This window comes from Camelus dromedarius, chromosome 8 (genome assembly GCF_036321535.1).
Source record: "Camelus dromedarius isolate mCamDro1 chromosome 8, mCamDro1.pat, whole genome shotgun sequence".
NCBI classification, from domain to species: Eukaryota; Metazoa; Chordata; class Mammalia; order Artiodactyla; family Camelidae; genus Camelus; species Camelus dromedarius.
Genome location: NC_087443.1, coordinates 72,355,126 through 72,382,087, shown reverse-complemented (window position 1 = coordinate 72,382,087; position 26,962 = coordinate 72,355,126). Strand labels below are relative to the sequence as shown.

Here is a 26,962-nt window from a genome sequence, read left to right as displayed (position 1 = left end):
AAGTGAAATTAGAGTAATGGTGTCTTTTAAGCTAAATATATCTTGATTTAGTTAAATATAATTTGACTCTCAAACCAGTTAACAGTGGAAATTAATAGAAACTAAATCATAATCCGTCAGATTTACTTAACTTTGATTCTTTCTTTACAGACCCCAGATTACCTATAAAAAGCTTTATTGCCAAACTGCCAACCTAGTGAACCAGATTCTCTCTTTTGTGTTTAAAATCAGAGCAAGGATTGCTTTGCTATTTGTGTTTCGTCCGGTGGGTGGCAGCATAACTCAACTAGTTGTAAAATGTGGTCACATGAAATTTTATATAGTTTTTAAAGGCAATAATTTCTGTATCTGTTGAACTATGAAGTGTATTTAAAAAAACTTTTCATTCTCCCCGAATAATGCTGTTCACTCCTTGCTAGAGTGAGGAAGATTTCAGATTTCAAGTAAAGCAAATGTTACGGCCAACCAGTAAGTAGTTCTTTCTTCACTTGTGCATTCTACAGAACATTTTTCTCAATATGTTATTAGGAGATCTGTTTTTAAATCCAAACCAAAACTTAACACAGGCTACAGGCTTCCATTCAGATCATTATTCTAATAAGTTTACTATCATCCTTTGGAGGCTGTGTCTGTGTTTTCTTTTCATGTGTCCTTTTAGGGCTTAACATAATGCCAGGCCTCAAAGAGAGATCCAGTAACAGTACTTACTAGTTGCTAAAAATAGAAAACATATGCTTGCTTTACAGCCGAGATTACTAGAATTACCTGTTTATTCCTGTTAAACCAGCATTCTGAGCTCAGAAAATGGAATTTGATGATGAGAGTCAAATCGCTTGAATAGTAAATTGTTATTTGCAATTGTTTATTATCACAGTGTACAGAGTCTGTTTATGAGGGATAAGTGATACTTTTTGCTCAGTGTTAAAAGGGATGAGGTGTATAGGAAGTTGAGAAGTCATTTTAGTCCATCTGATTTCTCTGGCTGTTTTCTCTGTTAAGTAATCCTCGAACCTTTTGTAACTGTTCTTTGTTATCTAGTTAGTCAGTTAAAAAGCTAAGATTAGAACCTAGATTTATCTTGTTATGTGGATAAGCTAAAGGAATGTAGGATCACAGAGGCCAAACTTGAATTCAGTTTACTATTCAGGTCCAAATAGTATTTGGAAAGTGAGGAAAGTCTTATTTTAGAAGTAAGCGAGGAAGAAATTTCCATATAATAGTGATAGTGGCTGTTAACTTTCTGAGAGTTAAGAAACCTAAGAGAGAAATGTCTTCTACTGTTAGACTCACTCTGACTTCTTTATTGTTGCTTTTAATTAGAAAATCGTTCTTGCAGTTTATATTAGGAGCATCTGAAATGTATGCTATAGCTCTTAATAGCTCCTGAGATTCATTTACCTTTTATGTAACTTAACGTTTTTTGGATATTTTACTATGGGAACATTATCTGCACAGCAGGAATGGGAATGGGTGAGAATATAATGTCAGGTGTATGTATATGTCTGTTTGGGAAGAAATTCTGTTTTTATGTAGCATCTCTGTCAGCCTTTGGTGTAATTAGTGTTGCTTCTGAAGCCTTGATAGATCTGTCTGTTGGCAATATGGTGTTGATCTGGAAAGTCATGGAGTAAGCTAGTTAGACCAAAAGCACATTATGCACTATTTTTTTTTTTGCAATATTCACTTTTTTTTTAACATTTTTTATTGATTTATAATCATTTTACAATGTTGTCTCAAATTCCAGTGTTCAGCACAATTTTTCAGTCATACATGGGCGTATACACACTCATTGTCACATTTTTGCACTATTTGTTTTTACTAAAGTTAGTTAGATAGAGGCAGATTTTTTTAAAAAAGGAATTTCTAGTTTGATTCAGAAAATAATACTAAGAGAGCATTCCGGTCCATTTGTATGGTATTCAAAATGCCAAAGTCATACTTGGTAATATAGGAATAAATGTTAGGACATTACCATCATCACAGAAAGTTCTGTTGGGCAGTACTGACTAGGTCATAATATATTTGTATATTGGCTAGTAAAATTATTTAAACAAATCATGTTATTCTAAAATTACTATACATCTAATTAAAGTGACAGACCAAGCTTCCTTATCTAGCTTTCAAAATTAAAGTTAACTAAGGAATATACTTAATAAGTAAATACATACATATATATATATATATGTATGTATATATGTATGTATGTATGTATTTAAAGTGATACTTAGCTGATTGGTTCTATAAAACTGTAAGTGCCACAATTACTTTGTTTTTATATAATGATACATAAGATTATCATTTAGTTCTACCTTTTTTAACTTAATTTTTCTTTAAAACTACTGTCTGCAAAGTAGCATCTATGTGAAGTTATTCTTTGCAACATTGTGTGATAACAAAAGATTAGCAGCAAGCTGTCAGTATGGGGACTGATTAAATAAACAGCACATTCAAACATTGTACTTTAAAGAATAGATTTCTGAAAAAGTGGTTTGAGGACCTCTGAGGGTCCCTGAAGTCTTTTCAGGAGTCTGTAAAATCAGATCTGTTTTTCTAATGCTACTAAGGTCTTATTTTTCCTTTCACTCGGTTGATACTTGTTCTGATGATGCACAAGCCGCAGTGGGTGAAGCTGCTGGTGCTGCCTTAGCACGCATCCCACTTCCACACACTCCCGGCAGGAAACAGAAGCGTTTCACTTAAGAATGTCCTAGACGGAGCAGTGAAAAGTATTAATTCATGAAATTGTGCCTTTCAGTATACTTAAAAAAAATTCTTTGTGAAGAAAAGGGAAGCTGTATACCAAAGTAACAGTAGTTGTTTTGAGAAATAGCACTTGTGTGGTTACATGAGTTTTGAGCTAAACTAGCCTTTTTCTTTTTCCCTATAGAACACAATTTTTTATTTGAAGGAATGTCTGACTGACAGACTGGTTATTTAGACTAACTAGTATTTAATAGATGTTTTTCTGAAAAATGAAGGAAGTGTGTCAATCCAAGGAGAACAATTAGTGTTTGTTTCCAATGATAAAATTTGAACTTTGAAGTAAAAATTAGAATTTTGGAAAACATATATCTACCACATTGACCTTGATAACTTCCCAATACTTAAGAAGACTTCTGATAGGATAAGAGGTGATATTAACAATTGTTGTTTTTTTTGATGTTGTATAGTGAAATGTGTCAACATTTGAAAGATCTACATAACTCAGTGAGTCAGTATTTTGCAAAAAACTAGTTTGTCATGCTATAAAATGTATGTATAAAGGACCCAAATGCTATAAAATGCGTGTGTAAAAGACCCATTCAAAGTAGAAGGTAGAACAGTGGGTTTTATTATAACAGAATACAGAGTCACAACTCATTCAGTACAAGCAGATGTTAGAATCCAGCTGTCTTTGATTAAGCCAGACTCTAAAGAGACTTACAAAAATGTATAAACAATACCACTCTTCTTACCAGTTTTTTTTGGAAAATATAGTTATTCACATATAAAGTACAACTGTATAGTTTATAATATAAATTATTTAATTGTATTTTAACATTAAAAAGCTAAGATGCAATGAGTTTATTATTGTCAACTTTGAATTAATACATATTTTTAAAACCCAGCTTTAATTTCTAATGTGGTAAATATTAATAGCTACAACCTATGTTATAAATAAAATCTTTTTGGGATTTTCAGTTATTTTTGAGTACAAAGGGTTCCTGAGACCAAATTGTTTGAGAACTAGTAGAATAAAAGTCTCCAAGATAACATTGTTAGGAAAAGTGTAGATCAGCTTCATTGTAAACTAGCATTTATGTGAAAAGGAATATAAATGGGATACTTATTTTTTTGTATATACATAAAATTCTCCTGGAAGTATAAAAAGGAATTAAGTGTTGGTTTGTTCAACAAGGAAGGAATGAAAGGTAAACTCTTTACTGTAAACCCATTTGAATTCATTTGAATTTTAAACCAGATGAATGTAGTCATTACTCATTAAAGAAAAGAAAAAGAAATTAAAACATTCCTACCAGCTATATTACACATTTCAGGGAATTTAAGTCTATTATGAAAAGTTGGAGCAAGTTTGGAGTAATGGTTATTTTTCTGGTGACTTGCTTTGTCATATTTTATTTGAGAAGAAAATGAAGCTTGCTTATTTTGAGGGTAAAAATTTCATTTAATCTCCAAGCCAAATACATTCATGGTGAAGTTATGTAAATCAAGTAGGTAGCAATTTCCCTAGTGGGGCCCAAAGTATATTGAACTTAAGTTTTAAGGAGGAACAATTTGATTAGTTTTTACTAGCAGTTATTTCTAGGTTCCTAGTAGAGAGATTGGGTTTATTTTAGAAGACTTATAATTTATAGTCCTGTCATTTAAGAGGTTTTGAATAAGTGCTGTATGAAATATGGAAGTAAAAACCCAAGTAAATGTTCTGACATTTGATTCAGTACAAAATGCTTTTTAATACTCATAACCTTTGAGGTTTTGAGAATTCTTGAAAAGAAAAAGGAATTCAGTTTTATTTATTCTGTCTGCTATTAAGTGTGGCTTTTGATCTGTGTTCGTACTTTTAACTTTTGGATAGATAAAATGTCCTTTTATGAAAAGGGAAAATTATTTTAATGCAAAAACTCTTCAGATTTTCTTTTTTCATATAATACTTCTAAAATTTATTTCTTTGAATACTGAAATATCATTTGCAGAGTTCTTTGAAGCAGTTTAGAGAACGATATTACATGCGATTCTGTTCATTAGTTATAGTGAAAAGTTTGCCCATAATGTGGAACCATTTTCCCCAACTTCTTTAGTTAACAAAGAATGTCTTTGATAATGTTAATAGGTTTTTCTGAAGTATTAGACAAATGGGTAGTTAATTCAGAAAGGAGTTTACTTACTCTTCCTGCTTGCATATGCATGTGTAACAGTTGACATTTTTCAAAGCACGTTTATACACGTTATTTTCTTTGATTCTCAGCACATCTTAGGAGTAGGACAGTTAGTATTTTTCTTATTTTTTATAGTTATGGAAATTGAAATTCAAAGGGCTAACTGAATTGCCTAATATTATGTAACATTGTTAATGGTAAAATAGCAGTTTAGATTTAAACAAGGCTAGATTAGATTTAGATTTAAACTAGTTTGGATTTAAGCAAGACTGTCCTAAATGCAAAAAAAAAAATTTTTTTTTCTTTTCTTTTTTTTTCACATTCGTCTATACCTACCACGTTGCAGGTTCTGTGGTCTGCACTAGAAATGTAAAGATAAGACAGATCTTGCCCTCCGGCGGCTGAAAGAGACCACCTAGTGGAGAAGCGAATAAGTGCGGTGGTGTCTTGCTGAAGGGCTTTGATAGCTTTGAGGAAGTGACACAACCCTCAGAGGGTGGACAGGAGTTAGCCAGGGTGAGTCTGGTTAGGGGGTGGTGACAAAGGGCGTGAGGTAGGAGCGCAGTCAGGGAGGCCTGAACAGTGCACGGACGCTGTTGTGGAACTGCTGGTAGTTCCATGCGATCGCCACGCTGGGCTCCGCGTGAGGAGGAGCAGGATAAGAAAGCAGAGAGTGTGCCCTAAATTGGAAGTTGGAACTTTTTTCCATAAAGGTTTGAGGGTGCTAAAAACGAAATGTAAATAGACGGAAGGACTCAGTTTGAACAAGATTTGAGTCTTAGTTCTTGGCTTATTAGCTTTGGGACTATGGTCAAGTGACTAAATATTTCTGAGCCCCAGTTGCCTCAATGTAAAATGGAAGTAACATTCAATTTACAGTCAGTAGGAGGACTAAGGAAAGTAAATGTAAAAAAAAGCACCTAGTGTGTACCAAACCTGTAAGAACTCAGCAATGGAAGATGAATTAGAAGTAAGGACAGTTCACTACACATACGCTAAGCTTCTAAATAGAACAGAAAGAAGTGAATTGTCTTATTTAAAAGTATTATTGGAGTATTTGGACATTTATAAAACAGCTTAGCTGAAATGGTTTTATAATTTAAGTGTTTAAATTGAATATTTAGGAGCCTTTCATATGGCATTTCTTTATATCCTTGTTTGAAAGCCAGACCTTCTGTGTAGGATACGGTTGTCAGGTTATGAGTCTGTCATCCCTTTGTGTGGAATCAGTTTTGTTTGCATGATGTTTTGTGCCATGCCCGTTCCCCTAACTCCCTGGCCCAGGAGTGAATTTATACTGGAAGACACGGATCTGTCATCTCCTAACACACTAATTTTAGGCAAATTGCTTGCCCATTTGTATGTTTCTTCAGTATTAAACTGGTACCTAATTAATTTAGCTTTAGAGAATAAAATGAAATAGTACGTTGATTTATTTTTGTAAAACACAGTGTCTTAATCTGCTTGGGCTGCCATAACAAAATGCCACAGACTGAGTAGTTTAAAGAACAGAAATTTATTTCTCACCATTCTGGAGGCTGGGATGTCCACGATTAAGGTGCCAGCTGATTTGGTTCCTGGTGGGCTGTCTTCCTGGCTTGTAGAAAGCCATCCATCCTCTTGCTGTGTGCTCACATGGCCTTGCCTCTGAGTGTACATGGGTTGGGGGGTGTAGGGGGGGTGAGAGGGAGTAGGTGACAGTGAGCCCCTTCGTGTCTTTTCTTATAAGGACACTAATTCTATAGGATCAGGGCTCTACTCTCATGACCTCATTTAGCCTTAATTACGTTCTTACTCTAAATATAGTTGCATTGGTTAGGGCTTCAACATACCAGTTTTTGTGTGGGACACACACACACTCCACAACATGCAGTAAAATTGGAAGTGTTCTCTTTTGATGGCTTTATGACATGGTATTTGGTAACAATGAGTTAAATGCCAAGCATGTATTATATTTTAACTGCTGTCCAGAGCTGTAGATGTATTTGGACCATCTGAGTTCTGCTTTCTAGCCAATAATGTTATCAACAGCCATTTTCATAGTATATTAAGCCTTACCACTTCCTTGAATTTTTTCCCTATTACAGGTCCAAATATAGTTTGGTTCCCATAGTAAATGTCTATAGTTTAATGATAATTTTTAAAATAATATCATTTAATTGTGAATTCACCTTTTTACTTGTTAACAGAGCAAGCCTTTTAACTAATATGGTAAGGTTACACAATTTTTAATGACAGCTAAACCAAACCTCAGCTTTGCATAGCAGATTTTGGAGTAAAGATAGAAGCTTTAACTAAATTTCAGGGTATAAGCCTCCTCTTTTTTATTGTGAATTTCAGTATGGATTTTGATTAACTTCTGTTTGCATTTTAGATTGTGCTGGAAGATCTTTATACCACATTTCCCAGAATAATCACATTTATGTTCTTTTTCACAGGCCAGCCCGCCAGATCTCTATATTGAAAGATTTAATATAGCTCTTGGACAATATATGGGAGCATTGCAGAGCATTGTGCCTCTTTTCATATATATGGTAAGCTAGAGCTGTTTCCTCTTTCAAGATACTCCAGTTTTTGGTCTAAGTGCAGACACAGGCAGAAGGTTAAGCATGTTCTATTTTTCTTTTACTGTTTATTATGTAAAAAAGGAAATTAATCTAGTTCATCAATGTTTGATAGTGTTGACACAGAAGAAATATTTTAGCCTTTTACTGTTCTAAAATTTCATAAATATCATTGCTGAATAGACAATTAAGCATTAATAATCAGCAGTCACCCAATTAGCATTAATTTTTTTCTGCCATATGGAAGATTCTATGCTTGGAAAATAAAGATATGTAAGAAAGATTTCTTATCTTCAGAAAGTAGAGAGTTAAGACATATCTAAAAACATGACGTATAGTAAATGCCAACTTAAGTCGTCATAAAAAAATAGAACAATAAAATTTGCTTTCATTCTGATGATCTCTTTCATTTGGAGAATTATGCCATGAGTATAACTTGCAGCCTGTTGACTTTGTTGATTAGTTGCTCCTTCACCCCCTAAATATATAAAGTTACAGGATTTTTTTTGAAGCATGGTTGATTTACAGTGTTGTATTAGTTTCTAAGTTATAGGATCTTAATGTTAGTGTTCCTGTTAAACGGAGGAGCCCTTAGAAACCAATATCCCAGTTCCTCTCTGTTGATTAGATCAGGGGATGATGGGTGGCACGTTTTGTAGCAGAGATGGCTGTATGTGTAATGCCAATCTATAAAATGGTTTATTCTCCACAAGATACGCTTTACTGAAAAAAGCAAAACAGAACAATTGGGAGAAATATGTTTTATCAGCAGGGGACTTCTATTTAAATAATTTATGGAGGATATTTACAGTAGAAAAATACGCAATTAAAAAATAATGACATGTCTGAGAGAGGAGGTTATAGCTCAGTGGTAGAGCGCATGCCTAGCATGCATGAGGTCCTGGGTTCAATCCCCGCTTCCATTAAAAGAAAAAAATAATAAAATATATAAAAAACCCATTGCCTCCCCACCAAGAAATAATAATAATAATGACATGTCTGTGTGTTATTTTAGAGAGAAATCTTCTCAAGATACGTTAGGTGAAAAAAAGCAAGATATAAAGCAGTATGTTATATTTCTTCATCAGCAAGTATTTTCTTCTTTATTAGGAAAAAAAAGGCATATCCAAAAAAATGCAAAAAACATTTTAGAAAGAATACATAAAAGTTTTTGCAGTGCAGAATGGGACCTTTGGGAATGGGAGAGAAGGTGTGCTGTGGAAGATTTCTTTTTGTGGCATACTCTTTTGCATGGCTTTATTTTGTAATTATGTGCATGTTATTTTTATAATTTTTTAGAAAGAAAAAAATGTTAAGCATTGAGAGAATTTCTGAGCAACTTGCTGACATTCCTCTTTGCATTTTCCACTCCTGTGCGTTGAGTTAACATTTAAAACATGAACAAATTCCTTTTGACTAGCCAGTTGTTCTTATTAGGATGCTTTTGGCTGCAAGAAACAGAAAACCCGATTCAAAGTGATTGTAGGAAATAAAGAATTATCTCTTGTAATAAAACTCTAGAAAGAAGGCAGTCTCTGAGGTTGGCTGAATCTGTGGTTCAGCAGTGTTATGAAGACCTCAGGTTGTTTTTTGTCTCTTTGCTTTACACTTCTGTTTCATGTTGTTTTCCTCATTGTAAGATGACCGTAAGATACTTTTCACTAAAGCCTAGGTTTCTCTCAGTCTGATTGGGCTACCTTGGGTTGTGTCTGTCTTTGAACCAAAGACCATCCATCCCTAAGGAATGTCATAAGCTGAGTGACGTCCACTAATCGTTGAAGTGGAATATTTGTTAAAGAGTCAACCAATGTGTGTCCACTGTCTGCTGTCAGCCTGGATCTTTGATAAGTGGGTTACCTTTCACTAGTGTTTCCTGGTATTGCCTTTAGATGATGATGTAGTAATTTAAAAGGACATATTAAGTGCCTGTCACACAGTGCGGTCCATTACATTCCTGACTAGTTAATGTTGGGTATCTTCCCATGTTCCTTTTGGGGTATATGATTCATAGCATTTATCTTCATGTGCTCTTAACCCCATGCTAGGAAGACTATAACTAATAGTGACAGGGCTTTTGTTTTTTGATGTCGAGTTTTTATGTTTTAATTGATGCCTTTATGAATTGTTTGCCAAAACAATTTTTTTAGTGCTTCAGTTCATTAGACTAATCATTTCCTTCTAATTGATACACTGAAAAATAATTTATTTTCTTTTTCAGAATAAGTTTTACATCGAAACCAAGCTTAACAGAGACTTAAAAGATGATCTTATAAAGCTGTTTACGGAACATGTTGCAGAAAAGCACATATACAGCCTAATGCGTAAGTAATTCAACTTATAGAGGGGTAAGATAACACTAGCAGTGGTTTTTTTTTTTTTTTTTTTTTTAATCAAAGAGCATTGGCATCTCAACCCTGATGTTGACGTCTTCTGAATCATATAGCAAGTGTTAAAGTCCAGTTATATAGAGAGAGACACTGAGGAATTGAAAATGTGACCCAGGGAGCTAGGAGCAGCCTGGTCACTGGACAGTGCCTTCATATCTGGCATGATGCTTGCTGCCCTTTTCTTTTTTCTCTGACATTGGGGGAGATATTATTAAGGGGTTCACCCCTAACTTTGTTACAGGTAATTCTAGAAGGAGTGCAATGTTAATGTTTCTGAAATGGTAGCATAGAATTCTCAGTTTCCTTGTTTGTGTTTAAAAAAAAAAAAGGGAGATGACAGTTTAGCTTGTGAGAAAGTAAATCCTAAATTAAATAAAACTTATGAGAATTAAACATATGTAAAGTACCTAGCACGTATTAAATACTCAGTAAATATTTTCTTTCCTCTCTCAAGCTACTGCTCTCTCAAATTCCCATTTCTTTTTCCTTAAAAGGGGATTTCAACTAGAAAATCTTCTAAAGATTGTTTTCCTACGGAGTTTTAAGTGCAGAGGAGTTTAGTGAAATGTTACACCTTCTCAACTCTAATAACCTTTTATTATTGAATGTGATTATTTTCAAGTAACTCATCCTAAATTTATATACATTTTATGTATAATTTAGTCTGTGAATTTATCATTTCTTTATAGCTATCAAATTTGACACAGGTGGTTATAGTTATATAGAGGCTGTTTGCAAACGTGTATATTTGACTACATGATGAATGTGATAGAACATGAAGAGTTAGTGGGAACAAGGCCAGAAAGGTGGAAGATGGATCCATAGAGGCAGAGCCTGGGTTTGGGGTACATTTGAAATTAGAACCTTGAGTAGAAGAGAACCTACAGTTTATAATTTCAGTTTTTGAACACCGCATTTTAAAATACGATTTTCTGCAATGCCTAACATTTGTCATCCTTAAAATTTATCTGTCATTCAAAATTATAACTAACTACTGATGATAAAATCATAAGGATAAACTTGAACAGTGCTCCCCTGGCCTTCATCATAAATTCACATATAACTCACATTGTATGCTTGAAACTACAAAATCATTTTTGGCCAAGTGAGATGACGTTTTCATTTTAAGAAAGGCGTGGACAGAAGAAAACAGCTTATGTAATTTTACAAGCCTGACTTAGACTAAGGTCTTTGAAAAATAAATGAAAAACGAGCTGTTTTGAGTCAGTAGTACCTGTTGTAGTCACTAAATGATGGAATTCATCTGTATGTGTTAATGTTATTTAAAGGAATTATTCCTATCCATTTAAAAATGTTTTAATAAGATTTTTGTATGGCCGTAGATAACCTAAAAGAAAACGAACTGTTGTCATGATTAGTCAGGGTCATGTAGTTACCAGAGTCCTGAACTTGGGAAGGATGAGCCAGTGTGATCTGTTACCTTCACCTTCAGTAAGAAAAAAGTACACATGCAGCATTTGGGAAAGTGAGTGTCTGACTCTGATTGTGGTTCCTAAAATTACTAGTGACGTGTCTTTCAGAAGAATTCCAAGAGCATCATACATGGTGATTTGAAGGAACGGGAACCCTAATGTTGAAATGATTACGAGAGTTAGGGAACATTTCATCCCCCAAATGTAAATGTTGTGAATCATAAACTTAATGGGAAGCACTTGTAACTCACAAGAACCGTGAAGACTGTTGGTTTTAGGAAGCTTTACTACTTTAAAGAACCTCCGTGAGTTGAATCATTTCTGCTAGTGTCTCAACAGTCCTGCACATATTTACTTGTTAGATTGAACTCTACTGCACTGGATTTAAAAAAAAAAAACAAACACCAAAAACTGTAGTATATAGACCCTTGGTTTGTCCTCTTGGGCTGTTCTTTTCTTGCCCTTGTTTACCCTTCAGTTTTTGGGAAAAAGGGTGATAGAGAAACCTTGACAATCAGTAAGTGGTACATTTTTCTAAATCATTTTCTCTTTATTTCAGCTTTACTTTTAGAAGCCCAGTCAACACCATTTCAGGTCACACCTTCAACTATGGCAAATATTGTGAAAGGCCTGTACACTCTCAGACCAGGTAAACAGCGTCATGTCTTCAGGGGCTGGGCTTGTTTATTTATGGCAGTTCCAGCCCTGTGTGAGAGGACCATGTTTCTTTGTGTTTTCTGAGGCCTAATGGTGTTTGGATTTGTTACAGCAAAAAATTGAGTAGATATCATGACCTCCCTTGGAAACCTCTCTATACTAGTGAAAACCAACAGGTTTGGGAAATACAAGAAATAATTTGTAGGTGACACTTGAGATGAAAGTTGAATCTCATGTCTGTCATTAATCTCTTTTTTGTTATGAGTTTCTCCTTCACTTCTGCCCTGTCCTGCAGATCTGCCCAGACATACACATTCACAACTCTATTGTTAGGCCTGTTACACAAGGAATCTGGAAGTGTTGGTAACGTTACAGTCATTGCATAAGGATATTTTGAGGAGAGAGACTAGCAGAGCCAAAACTCAGAGATCACTATATTCAAAGGTGTGGTTTGTAGATTATCTTAATGTCTCTATCTTAGACTAAAACACTGTGAATTTAAAGGAATCCCAACATGCTTTTGTATATATCTTCCTGTTTGCAAGCCAGAACCTCACACTTCCCATACAGTTGTCTAGCCAATTAAAAAATGGCGAGGAGAGAGACTACAGAAGTTCAGGGTAGAAAACTGTTCTTCAATCTAGAAACATAAGGGATGCTTTTTTGACAGTAATTACCTTTTTTGTGAAGTTCTTTTATCATTTGAGGATTGAATGAAATAAAATGTGATCTAAAGAGCTTAACACAGTACCTGTAGTGTAGTAAGCATGCCACTATTAACTGTGGTTACTGCTGTCCACTTAGATCCAGTGGTTATTTTATTTTAATTAATTGATGTCTTGATTGTTTGTTTACTTAGTATTAAAATATATGTCAGAATTTAGCTTGTTAAAATGGAAACCAAGTAAAACTGATACTGGGGGTAGACTGTGATGTCAGAAATAACTCCTTTCTCAGTCTACTTTAAACAATTAGTGACTTCTAGAGTATTCAGATTTAATGTTGCTTAAGTTTGGATCAGCTCTTACTCTAGTCTTCATAATTTTTTAACATACGATTCCTGTAATTATTTACCTAAGGTGGCAGAAATATTGCGTGTGTCCAATCAGCTCATGTGTTTCTAGTTTCTCAGAATTTTGAGTTTCATGTTACTAACTGTGATGAAAGTGGCTCCTGAATTTTTCTTTCAGTGCCAGGTTATGAATGATTTCGTTCTTTTGTTTTGGCAGGCATCCAAGTGCAGTATGACAAATTTCTAAATTTTGCTTCCCAAATAGGCAGCTTTATCAGCTCTGGCTTTATCATAAGTAACAAAATTACAGAATGAACATAGTCACTAAGGGTAGAAAACCTTACAGATACATGTTTATCTAAGTGCTATTTTATCCAGGTTTGAGCTCTGGTAATAGGATTCCTACTACTTGTGAGGAGAATTCTGTGTTTGACAATTGTCCTTTTGAAAAGGTGAATTTTATCACAGACTAACCTTTTGCTACCCTAGGTATTTTCTGAGATACTGTTAAGCAAATTTTGACATTAACTTGTCTTCCCAGTACCCATTGTGTTCCTGGTTTGTTAAAGCAGTTTTATTCACCAGACAGATTAAGGTTAAAATATTTTAAAAGTTGAATTTTAAATGTAAATGTTTCTTTCATTGCAGTAGTCCTTAAATGCTGATTTTTATAAATGAATGCATCTGAATCACCTAAAGTTTTTTAAACTATGGATTCTTGGGCCCTAGTCCTTGCAGATTCTAATAAATAGTATCGTTTTAGATGTGTTTCCATCCAGTCTTTCAAAGCTCAGTCTAGGAATAATTCCCACCACCCTACTCTGCCTTTTTTCATTTAATACACATACTTTCTTTGTTCTTCATTTTCACTTTGAATGCCTGGAGTTCCATAAAATGGCAGACTGGTTTGACTCCTTGCCAGCTCAGACTGATGGGTTAGTGGCTCCCCAGGGCACTGAATTGAGACTAAAGCCATCTTTGAGCTGAACTTGAAGGAGAGACAGACACTGCACTGTTGAGAACATTTTGACATGAATTAGTACAAGGGGTGGTGAGTGGATTGGCCTTGGTGGTATTTGCGGTGCTTGTTTTCTGAGTTTTTTGGTGTTTTGTTTTTTTTTTTTGCCATCTCTAACTTAGGTATTCTCTCATTGGACATTTTTAAAATTTACTAATGACTCAGCATTGCATAGCATTAAGCGTGTTTTGTTTTTTTCTTCAGATTTAGAATTACTTATTTAGATTACAGTTTTTAAAGTGAATTTGCTAGATTAAATGGAGCACTGACATTTTATGGTTTTTGATATATACAGCTAAGATGTTTTCCAGAAGGGAAAATTTGGAAGGGCTAGATTAAAAGAGTCCAAAAGGGCATACAGGTGGACATTTTTCATATTGTTAGTGTCCATTGAGTACTGGGCAAGAGTGTATGTTTGTTTTAGCTTGAGTTTTTCTGAATATTAACAAACCTATTATTCTGTTTATTTTTGTTTTCTTAAATTCATTCCTGTCTTTCACCCATTTATGTGGACTTCCTAATCTGTTAAAATGCTTTACAATAAAGATACTAATTCATCTTTGTCATGTTCTCTCTTGTCGCCTCCCCATTTTTGTGGTACTTCTTTTTTTATGTCTGCTTATTACTACATGTGCTATTGTATTCTTGGCCAGTATATTGTTTTATTTAATACTTTTTCAGGCTAAGTATTTCCACCAAACCCCTTCCCTCCAGGTCCCCTTCCACTTAGAATTCTTTGGTTATTTTATTCATGTTTTCTTATATATTTAGGAATTTTGATAAGGTTCATTCAGAAATTCTCTAGGGGTTTTCATTAAATTTTGTTAAATCAGTAAAATGTAAAAATACTCACTTTCTGTAACTTCTATTTAGAAAGGAAATTTAACCTCTGTATCAGAAGGGATTGCACTGATTTTTTTCCCCATTTTAAGTTTGGTTTAGTATATATTCTTGTTCTTTGAGAAGAAAACTCTCTCGTTTCTATTTAATTTCTCTGCATGATTTCCTTAATGGATCTTTTCCTTCCCTCACAGAGTGGGTTCAGATGGCTCCGACTCTATTTTCTAAATTTATTCCAAACATTCTCCCTCGGGCGGTGGAATCTGAACTTTCTGAATATGCTGCTCAAGATCAGAAACTTCAAAGAGAACTTATACAAAACGGTTTTACGAGGCAAGTTTTCTTTTCCTTTTGTGACAAAAGGTATCTGCTTGTTTGGGCCAGATGGCTCGGCGGGGGAGGGCAGCCGGCGTTCTTAGGATTTGGGGGGTAACTGTCCAGGAGTCGGGGCGGTGCTGCTGGGAGAGGGGTCAGTTCCCTGTCCGTGGACATGTTGAAGCTGGGCTCTGACGTCACGGAAGCTGCTTTTCACTTGAGTAGAGTTTGAGGAAGGGGTCTCTTATGGAGAGACCACCTGCCACCTCTTATGGGTGGGGGTGGCAGATAGGCTGGGCCGCCTCCAAGAGCTCTTCTGACTAGTTCCAAACATTTGGAAAAACTTCGTAAAAGTTTTATGATCAGTTATAATGTACTTTGATGACTAAACTAGCAGATGACTAGTTTTACGGCTAAACTGGTAAAGAGGCTTTAGATTCTGTTTTTCATATTTTCACTTTTTCCTAAACTTTGTTTCTTCTTAAAAAGTAGAGTATCACTTATATGTGTCCACAAAAATTTGCCTCCCTTGGTTTTGATACATACGCTTAGCTAATTTTTCTAAAATTTCCAATTCAGTATCATGGCTTTATCAGAGAAAATCTTTCAAGTGCATATTTTCAACTAAAATTTTGTAAAAATTCTTTGATTCCCTGTGGGAAAACACCCTGTTACGTCACCAAATCATTGAAGGGTACAGCAGTGTGGTACTTTATATTTTCATAATCCTTGCCTCCTCCTTAGCTCTTTTACATACCTTCTCTTATTTGAATCCCTCACATTGAAGAAACCTGTGGAAAGGAAGACACCCGAGTTCCTCACTGAGGCGTAGTTGTGACCACAGAGTGCCCTGAGAATAGACCACCTGTCTGGGTGGGGTGGAGGATGGGCACCGTCTTTCATAGGTTCTGGGGCCAAGCTCCATCTCAGGATTCTAGTCTTGACCAAGATCACTGTTTCTAAGTTTCTGGTTTCAGCACAGGTTTGTTCTTTGTTGGCCCACGGATTGGTATGAATTCCCTTTTTGTCCTGGTGGCATCTGTATTCCTGTGGTAGAGGGGCACTGAGTAATCCACTGGTCATTTACCCCCCTCACTGGCAGCTCACACTGGAAAGGCTCAGGCAGCTATCCCCAGGAAGCTGTGTAGACAGGCCTGGTAATCCTGCCTTTCCTGTGGCAAGTTAGGGGGAGGAAAGGCCACTGGGACATGCTGGATGTAAACAGCTGATTTTTCTCCCTGTTGCCCAGTGGTCAGGTGTCTCCTGACATCAATTGTAGTATTTCTGACAGCAGTATTATTTTCATACACAGAATGAGGCCATTTAATGCTATAATAATTTCACTTACTCATTTTCAAAGAGTAATATATTCGTATAGTTTTAAAAAATGATACAAGAAGTGTATATACACTGAGAAGTTTTACTCCCACCTGTCTCCTCATCTGCTCCCAGCCATTAGGTAACCGTTTTTATTAGTTTCTTATGATTCCCTTCAGTGCTTATTTTATATACAGAGACAGGAAACACAATGTATGTTCTTGTTTTTATTCCTTTCTTAAACATTTCATTGTGTAGATGCACTATAATTTATTTAACCAGTTCTCTGTAGATGGCAACTTGAATTATTTCCAGTCTTTTCTATTACAGAGAAAGCTGCATGTGTAATTTTGTACCTGTTGTCAGTGTGTTTGGAGAGTAACTCCTGTTAAGTGAGAAAGCTGGGTCAGGAGGAGATGCAGTGGTAAAATTGCTTAATACCAACAAAATGCCCTCCACGGGGGATTGTGCCATTCTGCACCTCCACTAGCAGCGTGTCAAAGTGCCTGTTCTTTGTGGCCTTGCCTGTGGAGTGTGTTGTTCCACTTTTGAGATTTTGCCAGTCTGGCAGGTGAAAAATACTCAAGAGTTGGTTTGATTTCCGTTTCTCTTCTTATGAGTGAGGCTGAGCATGTTTTCATATTGTGTATGTCTTTTGCTGTAAACTGCCTGTTTCTGTGTTTCACTGATTTTTTGATTTTTAGTCTTTTTTTCTTGGTTTCTAGGAGCTCTTTCTGTAGTGAAGAGATTGTTTACTCAAGATAAGACAGTTATTTTTCTCAGTTTGTCTTTTGACTTTGCTTCTGGTGGTTTTTTGTTTTATTTGAAGTCATGCATAAGTTCTTTATTTTGTGTAACTAACGTTATCAAGTTTTTTCTTTATGGCTTAATGTATTTTGAATTATAAGTTTTTTCTCAAATCTTTTCAAATAAATGCAAAAGAAACCGAGTGTACCTGTAAGTTTTTTCCTAGGCTTACCATAATTTTGAAGTCTTTTATGTTTTCACTCATGTTTTATTTGAATGTTTGCTTGTAATTTTAGAGCCAAGCTTCTTGAGCCTTTAACAAATAAACAGCCTTCTGAAAACTTACTTCTGTGAAGCAGTGTAGGAAGGTGCTCTTGTACATGTCTCTGAGCACCTTAAATTCACCATCCAGAACTGTGTGGAACTGTTTAAACATATCTGGAGACATTTTCCTAGTCCCAGTTTTGGAACTGGAATAAGGGAACAGGGAGCAGGACTGCTTGGTGTGTAGCAGCTCTTAATGTAAAATTTGCTTGGGCTGAGATGGGGCACTGACTCCATGAATAGTCTCCTGTAACATTGCCTTTGAACATGAAGAACCAACCTGGCGCTGTTCTGCTAAGGCCAGGCTGGTCATATTCAAGGAAATGCCTTGGATTTTTGTGTAAATTGGAATTTTTGTTTCTCTTAATGGAATTCTTTCATGTGAAATTTAAATATTAGTATTCCAAAAGGTGATAAAATTAAGATGTTCTATTTTATGAACTGAATTGGGCCATTTCTAGAATTAACAGTGTATTATACATTTACTGGGAGGATTAAAGTCTGCCTCATAAGTTATTCTGATGGGTGCTTTGCACAGAGTAGGCCCTGCTTTAGGTGACAGTCCAGACTCACTCCACCTCACTGCTGAGTTGCCTCCGAGCGGTCAGACAGGCGTGCGCACACCATGCACTTGGCAGCTGAGGGAAGGGCTGCCTGTGCTGCCAGCTCTTGCGCATGGACCTTCCGTAGCTGCCCTGCCAGACTTGGTGCTGCCTTCCACCATTATTTGGCTAGATTGTTTTGGAAGAAATGGTGTCCCATGATGCAAAAATATAGTATTAGCTATCTAACAAAAAAATCTGTTACTGGCTCTCCTGTTGTGAGCAGTCATTTTATGGTTTGTGTCTAGCCAATCACGTGATTCCCGTTCAGCTTTGCAGGCTGTTTTTTCATGTAAGGCTGTGTTCCATTTATGTGATGTAGGGAGTCCTGAATAGGCAGCACACAGCTGTAACGTGGATGGCACAGAGAAGGTCTTTGAAGTGTTTTGAAATAACATGTTAATGTTGTCAAATATATCCTCTTTTGAAGTTAATGGACAGATTCTCATTTGAGCTGAAGTTTATGTGAAACGTCTTTAGTTGCATGGAAGTATAGTGTGGACTTATTTCAAAGCTAGAAGTAACATACAAGCTAAGAGAAACATTTTCTGTTTACGTGTTACCTGCATTATTGTATTGGTTATTGTGGGGGAAGGGCAGGTTGGTGTCTGTCGCTGTCAGCGATCACATTACGTAAGATAAGCTCATTGGGGAGCTTCTAACATGCAGGCCCTCAGATGGAGCGTCTGCATTCAAACCAGCCTCCAGGCCTCTTCGAAGCATGTACCAAATAGCTTTTAAAGGCACATAAAAATGTTCTTGCTGAGTGATTGTTACCTGGATTTCTGGAACAAAATAGAACCTTGTTAGGGGTATTGTTGGTTCTTCAGCTGAGAGGGTCACTCTGGGCTTGGGGCTTTTCTGTTTAGTAGCAGGGATCTGGCTTTGAGGGTAGCTAATAGCTTTCCAGGCTTGTGGCGCTGAATAATATCTTTGGCAGCCTCTCACACACCTCACATTTACATTCTTTGTGCCTCCTGTGGTTTCCACATCTGTGGTTTTCTATTTTTGCATATTCCATTAAAAAATATTTGGGGGGAGGTAGGAATGAAGACTGTCTATAGAGGTCCCAGATACAAGAGCCGTCCTGTGTCTTCTTTCTTGATCAGCATTAACTTACTGGTTACAGAATAGCTGGTTAACGCCGCCGTGATGATGGCTAGTGTAAGACTCTCTGCTGGCTTTGGCTAGATCCAGCGTTAACAATAGAGATGCTTAAAAAGTGGCAGGAGAGCAGGTCTGCTCAGAGCTCCCTAGGCCACCTAAAGCTAGTCCATACTAACACTTGCGTCTGTTTTTCTCTAAATGCTCAGCCCAGAGAAAAACCCTTCAGAGACGGTTTGGTGTGTTCTTTTCTTGCCAGTCGTTAAGACTTCTCACTCAGCGCAAGAGGGTTCTGTCCTGGTTTACGTTCTTGGGCGTAACTAGAGAAAGTGGGAAACTTCGGTAATCTGGAAGACGACACGAAAGCATGAAGTAATTACTTGGGCTAGGATTTGAATCCCTCTGTAGAGGCTGCTAATGAATTACTCACCATTTTCTACTATGTGCTAGACACTGCTCTGGGTACTGGGGGAACAAGGCGGGCAGAGTTCCTGTTTTCATGGCGCTTATGCTCTGCTGTTGGGAGATTAATAACAGACATGTAAACAAATTGTTTCAAGTAATAACAAGGGCTAAAAACAGCACGAAGCAGGGATAGAGAGTGAGTGAGCAGGGCCTGGCAGAGGGGCTGTTCAGCTCACTTGGTAATGTAGCGCCTCCAGCTAGACCTAGGAGACAGCCGCATGGCTACTGGGGGAAGAGTGCTGCAGGCAGAGAAAAGAGTAAGTGCAGAAGTGCTGACAGGTCCCGGGGACAGAAAGCAAGCCAGAGTGACTGACGCATAGTGAGCAGAGGTGGAAGATGAGGGTTGAGAGGTAGGAGGAGCCGTATCTCACAGGGCTGGGAAAATGAATTTGAATTGAGTTTTTACCTGTAATGGAAAGCCACTGAAGGGCTTTTCAGAGGCATGAAATAATCTTATTTATGCTTGTACATAAGATTGCCTGACTCTTGCCTGGACTGATAATGAGACTCTCACCGTTGTGTAGGGGAGAGATGGTAGTGGCTTGGATTGGGATTGTAGCTGTGCAGTTGAGGAGTGGTTGATTTTGGATTATGTTTTGGGTCAGAATGCTCCAGAGTGAGCCAAAGAGAGGAATCAAGGATAACCTAGGATTTTGGCCTGAGTAATTGGGTGGATGGTGGTGCGATTTATTGAGGAAGACCGAGGAAGGCGTAGGGGTGGAGTGCATTCCGGCTGCTGTAAGTTTGCAGTATCTGGAAGTCATCCGAGCAGCAGTGGCGATGAGGCAGCTCGACCTGTAAGTCCTGGTGTAGTGAGGAAGTCAGAGCTGAAGACAAATCTGGAAGCCACTGACATATGCATTGTATTTCAAGTCACAAGACAGGATTGACCGCTCGCCTAGACTAAGGAGAATATATACAAAGAAAAAGTGGCCAAGGATAGATTGTTGGGCAGAGCTAGGACTGTTTCCTAGGAAGGACGAGGTCAACTGTGGAAATGCTGCTCAGAGGCCGAGGAAGAAAAAGCTAGTGAATTGGTTATTATCACTCATTGCTTAAGCATTTTAGTCATTTGTCTGGATTATTGCCTAAGAAACTAGAGAGACAAAAAATAGGATTTACAGGTAGCATAAGACTTAATCATACCTCGATTTTCTTATCTCTAAAGTGGAACCAGAACTTCTGTTGGTGTTTGGAGATGAACTGGTTAATGTATGTAAAGGTTCATGTTCTTTTATCTGCAAGAAGGATATTCATGTACATTAAGATTCTGAGATTTTTCAGAAGCTTTAAGCAGTTTTTGGTCACTTAATAGGGCTTTTAAGGGAAGATTTTGAATTATTCTATTTTCATATTTGAAATTTGCCCTATTATATGCAGGTCACCAGGGACATTGATAGTAGAGCCAGATTTCTCTTCAAAGACATTTTAGTCTGAACCAATTTCTAGAACCCAGTATAAACCATCTTTATAGATAATCCTTCCTTCATTTAATGGCTTTCTATATTTAAAAGATAGCACCTTTTATCTAAGAACATTCAGATTATAAATGACTCAGCTACCATTTAATGTCTGTTTTAGAATAGATGGTTAGCACCGAAATGTCTGCTCCATTTCCATTATCGGTTATGCCAGTGTATTTCTCCTGCTTTGATGTGTGAAGATGTCAGTCAGCTCTGTTGACTCCCTCTTCTCTTCTTATCCCCAGAGGTGACCAGTCCCGGAAGAGAGCTGGGGATGAGTTGGCTTATAGTAAGTAATGATGTTCCTTGCCGTCTTTGATGGTTTTGTGATGTAAGGCAGCCACTGGCTATAATGATACCCACGGTGTTCTTGATGGTGGGCTCTCGGGCCCCGTGTGTGGTCAGGGTCGGGCTGTTGTGCAAAAGCCATGGCAGCTCTCAGGTCCAGTTGGTGGTGGTGGTTCTTGGGCAGTTGTCAAGAGGCTGCCAGCTCGTCAGGCTCTCCTAGAATGAGATAAGGACCCAGACTCAATTCCTGACGATCTCGTCCCCTTTTACTTCATTCAAAACCACATGGTTTTGAGGTATTTTTTTCCCCAACCTCCTTTTAGGGGATTAGGACAGGGGTGAGATGTATGTGTTAAATAAACAGATTCCTACCGTTGTCAGATGCTGTCTGCCATTGGTGCTTTTTCCTCCTCTGATGTTTTTTTCAGACAGCTCATCAGCATGTGCAAGTTCCAGAGGGTACAGATAGTGACTGTGCTGGAGGTACCTTCCTTCCTGAAAAGAGGACACACTGGAGCTGCAGAGCACAGCGGGGGTCCTGCAGACACTCAGGAGCTCTGTCACAAAGCTGTTCTCGGAAGAGGATGTTGGACTTCTTACTTTGGTTTGTAATTTTAAAAAACAAAAAACTAACAAAGAAAAACAAAAACGATAAAAACAGTTGCTGCTAGACTTGGGGATAATTTTGAAATGGGACAATCTTCTAATGAGTTTATCTACAGATTCCGTGAGCAACAGGCGTCATGAAGAGTGACCATTGCTAAGTGCGATACGGCAGCCAAAATCAGCAGCTTCCTCCAAAAATACAAGAGCAGAAGAATCTTTCTTTTTTCTTTTAAAGCACTTGTTTTGTTCATTTGTGGACTTGGCACTTTGGCATATTGGTTTCACACATCAAGATATCTTTTGCTTTAAAATCAAGCAGATCATTACAATACAGTATTTTTCACCCATAACCAAAACAAACCCCTTTAAAAGAGTTGGTCTTTATTTAGCATTAGACAGTCTTGTTAAAAATGCTAACCCTGCTTTCAATATAACTTCTTCCCCCCATCAGTTCACAACTGTTTTCTACTCTGTGCCTTGAGCTTTGTGCACTTTGCAACTCTGTGACCATGTTGTCAAACTCACAAATGCTTCCCGAAAACGTTTATCAAATCACAGACTAACCCGCCAAGATGTCAGGTGTGACTTTGATAACAGGATGCTGAATAAGTGGGAAAATAGAAACATGTTGCACATTGGCCAAATTTCCTCTGGCCTCACCGTGGCATGTTAGGGACCAACCTTATAGAACGTTTCCATTTCCTCCATCACAACATGATCTCACCAGCTGCTGTAGTGTTGGCATTATGCTAGTTTAGGGGACAGTACCTTAGCACTAAAACTCCCTTTTTAATACTGTGGAGAATCACCCATCGGTAAAAGCTGGTTCCTGCGATGCTCTAGGAAGCAGGTACGGTTATTAAATCCAAATATAATCAATGATGTGGGATTCCTGATCCATTTCATTTTAAATGGGTGAGATAAGTACTTAAAAAAAAAAGTCTGCAGTCTGCGTCTTTTCAAACATCACATTTGAGCATAATAGAGAAGCAGCAGCACTTCTGTTTAAAGGCTCCCTTCCGGCTGTGGCAAAGCTGTGTTTTCTGTCTCCATACACCCACAGTGCTATTTAGTTCCTTATAAAAGACTCTGAAGCTTATTCTGAATTGTTTTTGAAAGGCAAAGAGAAATAGAAAGCTGTGGCAAGGGAAAAACATTTTCCTCCTCAGTTTTGCTTAAATCTGAATCGAGCATATGCCTGAGCGTTGGGCTGTGTTGGACTAATATTTGCCTCTTCAGAGAACTTGGGACAACACAAGAAGACCTGGCAGGGATACTGTCACACTCTGATGGCAGGTTTTTAGTAGAGGTGCCTTTGCCAATTCACTTTGTCCTTTTTGGGGGAGCGGGCTGGGTGGGAGAGTTAGAAGTGTGGTGTTAGGAGCAAGTCAGTCACCTAAAATAAGTCCTCTATTTGTCCACTTATTCTTCAGAGAAGTAAAAGTTGTCAGAGTTATTTTTTTAAGTACTTATCAACCAGAGTTGGTGGATTTTGAGGAGGACTTTAAATTGGGCTCATTTAACTGTGAGCAGTTTGGACTGTCTCGATAAACACTGAATTACTGTAAGAATATATACAGGCTCTCTGTATGCCCTGTACAGTTTGATTTGCTACACCAGTAACATTCTAGTATCAAGGAAGAATTCCATTTTATTATGAAGTTCAGATTTTACTTGATGGAATGCTTGCTGCAGGCTTATAAATAACACCTGCAACTGAGCTCTTGAGCAGTTTTAATGATGTTTCTGTAAGGAATAAAATTGGAATGGTTCTTTAAAGGTGGATGAATTCTCCAGTAGCCTAATCATATACCGAAATGCTTTTTCTGGGAGGGAGTATTCTTCAGCCAACAACGAAACTTTCCCTATAAAAAGCATTGTATTATGATGTGAATTGGCATTAAAATCTTTGGATGCTTTTTGCATTATTAAGTTAATGAAGAAATATTTTATATTGTCTTCTTTTTATTATGTATGTATTAACAAAAAGTGGGCAGAGTAAAGTTTGCAGAACTGAATTTCTCTGTACATTTTTGCACAGTGGCTGCAGCTTGCTGTGGGTGAGGGCTTGGTGATGCAAAGCCGTGATTGGAAGGCACTGTAGAAAGAATATACACGTTTTTCCAGTGCAGGTGACCTGGTTGTTACTCATCTTGGCCCCTTGAAGTATACTGCAGTATGAAGAATCTGTTTCTTTACATTGTTACTGGCTTTGCTTATTTAATTGGGAGTCTTAGCAGAAATCTTAGTTTGCAACATGAGAGGGAATCAGATTTGCCTCCATTTTGTATTGCCTAAGCACTGTTTGCCTGAAAGTATTTTCTTCTCGTGTGTCCTTGTATTCTTCTTGCCAGCACAGTATACAGTTTCTCCATGCCAGTTAAACACTGGCTTTTGGTGGGGCCCAAGTCGCTGAAGACAGAAAACTGTAAAGCAGGTTGGTGGTCTCATGAGGCAACACACGCAGTTGGTTTGGCCAAACTGCCTGGTATGTATGTGCGGCCCGAAACCAGACCCTCCAGAGAAAGCCAGCTTGCTCCCCTTGGAATGATGACACGTAACATCAGTAGATGATCATTGTTTTGAGAGACTGTACTTATTTCAAAGGTTGGCCTTAAGCTTCAGTAACAGTGTCATCTCATGTCCTCTGTTGTCACAGCTGCATCCTAACTCGACTGCTTTGTTTTCTGGAGGGCAGAGAGCAAAATCTGGTGGTGTGACTCAACCTACTAGTTCTTAGGTAGAGTTTGTGAGAAGAAACATAAACCTGGATGCATGAGCTGTGCATTATTAAATTTTGTGGAAAAGTTACTATTTTTTTTTCACCCTGTCCCTTTTACACGTTTGAGGCGGTCCCCGTCCCTTGCTTTGGGGTGGGGGATGAGAGCTGATGTGTGAGCGAGCCTGCGGAAGGCTGGATGCCCATGGTGGCTAACTCTGCATGCCCCTTTCCAGCACCACGGCTGTCACTCCCCTTGCTCTATGCCATGCTTTCTGTCAGGTTGCAAATTTGCACACAAAGAATTCCTCAGGAAGAGTTTGCACACGCATCACCTCGCAATATTCTGTACTGACCGAACAAGGGATTTGAAAGTTTTTCAGCACAAAAGGAGAACTTCAGAGTGATGGTCTGTGCACACGTCCTAGCAAAGGTAATGGTGGTCTAGCAAACACGATTGGTTTCTGGAGTTAAGAAGTGAGCGGGAGCACTTGTGTCATGGTATTTAGTGAGCCTGTTTAATCTCCCAGGGTAACCCTTCAGATTTTGTCGTCTTCTCATTGAGACTGGCTCTATTTTCTTCTATGTTTTTTCTGTTTCATTGCAGCTCATTATTTCCGTGATTATTATGCAAGTGGCATTGCCCTTGAGCTAAAATTCAATTGTCTAATAAGCAGCTATTATTAGATAACTAAACATTGTTTTATGAATATACGCTAATCTGAGATACTAAAAATATTTACAACTAAAAAGCAAAACCCCTCCATTGACTATCCAGTCATTGTTTGGATTTTTTTTTTTTAATTGGTGTCTCATTGAGCTTCAGAGTATTATGTACTTTAATCCAGGTTTAAGCCTCTTAAGGGGACTTTAAAATTTAAGATCAGAATATGAATCCCTTGACTGACACCTAGGAGAGGTTTAAAAGGACCTTTTTGGTTGTGATGACTGTTTTCAATAAGATTGTGTAAGATGTAGCTCATGTTTATCAGAAGTTAAAACAGACATAGGAGTCCATGGAGAAGTGGCTTTCCTGTTACTGTCATTACCCTGTTGAAATTTGCCCCAGTTTCTGGCCACCAGGATATATGAAAGGACTCTTGTTCTTTCCAAAGGAAATGATTCCTCTTCTGTCCCCACTGGTTATTAACTAAGTCATGGACGCTTTCCCATCTCCACTGGCCAAGACCCTATTTTGAACCTCTTTCCAGAGCCGAGTGGTACAAGTACATACACTTTTTCTGCTTATGTTGGTGGAGTGGCTGTGGGAGAATTAAAGGAAATGCTAATCAGAGGTACATTCTTACAGGACCCTAGTATATGTTGTACCCCTGCTGATTGGAAATTATGTTCATTTCTGGTTGGACTGCATTGTTTAGAAGAATGTTAATGGCTTACAATTCTGGGAAATTTATAATGTGGCTCTAGGGTGAATTCTGTGGTTTGAAGAAAATAAATATTTTGTATTGATTCTCACATGCCATGTCAATGTTGTGACTGTACTAAATGCAATAAGACTGTGGATGTTCTCTTAGAAGGGTATGTTTTGTTAAACAGATGGCAACTTAATTGCTCTCATTAGTCCTGTTTGTCAATATGACAGCCATGCAATTCAGGAGAAATTATTGAGATGTGCTGTTGGGGGGAGCTATGGCTGGAGACAGGAATGCTTATGAATAAATGGAGGTCAAATGCAGGCAAGAGGCTTCTGCCACCCACCAGCATAGCCAGAGGAAGGATGAAGTGAAGCAATGAAGTCTAGTCCCTGGTGGTGCTTGTTTGTTAGAGAGCATGGTGGAGCTTCAAACAGGGTGTTTTGTACATCAACTCTTGTTAATCCAAGAAAAACAAAATGGTGGATGAAACTCTTATTGACTGGGAATTCAAAGCCACTGACTTTGGCTCTGATCTTTAACCCTTGATGGATTTGAATCACTCCTTCTGTATCGGGTATATACCATCACTCAAACATTGTGGTTAATGAAATAAATCTTGTACAGATATCCTTGGCTTTGTTATGTTGATACCTGGTTTACTGTAACTTTGTTACAATACAGAACGTACAGTTTTGCTTACAGGACGTTCATAATGCCTCCTAAATGATAACCACACTCTGTCCATGTCCCATCACAGTTAATTAGCCTGCAGGGTCAGTGTCCGTCTTGACCTCTGTGCCAGTGATAAACTGTGTACCTTATACATATGGTGACATATTCTATATACA

At 37.6% G+C, this 26,962-nt stretch overlaps 1 protein-coding gene across 1 annotated transcript in view; it reads left to right on the top strand.

Moving 5' to 3' along the window:
* The window catches only part of CACUL1 (CDK2 associated cullin domain 1), a 55,982-nt gene extending 29,241 nt beyond the window's left edge, over positions 1-26,741 (top strand). Inside the window, exons 4-9 of the mRNA XM_010998937.3 lie at positions 7,316-7,411; positions 9,660-9,762; positions 11,821-11,910; positions 14,983-15,121; positions 21,371-21,414; positions 21,842-26,741. Of these exons, the coding sequence (XP_010997239.1) occupies positions 7,316-7,411; positions 9,660-9,762; positions 11,821-11,910; positions 14,983-15,121; positions 21,371-21,414; positions 21,842-21,882 (513 nt within the window). The 3' untranslated portion in view covers positions 21,883-26,741. The remainder of the gene's footprint in view (positions 1-7,315; positions 7,412-9,659; positions 9,763-11,820; positions 11,911-14,982; positions 15,122-21,370; positions 21,415-21,841) is intronic.
* The last annotated feature ends 221 nt before the right edge of the window (positions 26,742-26,962 follow it).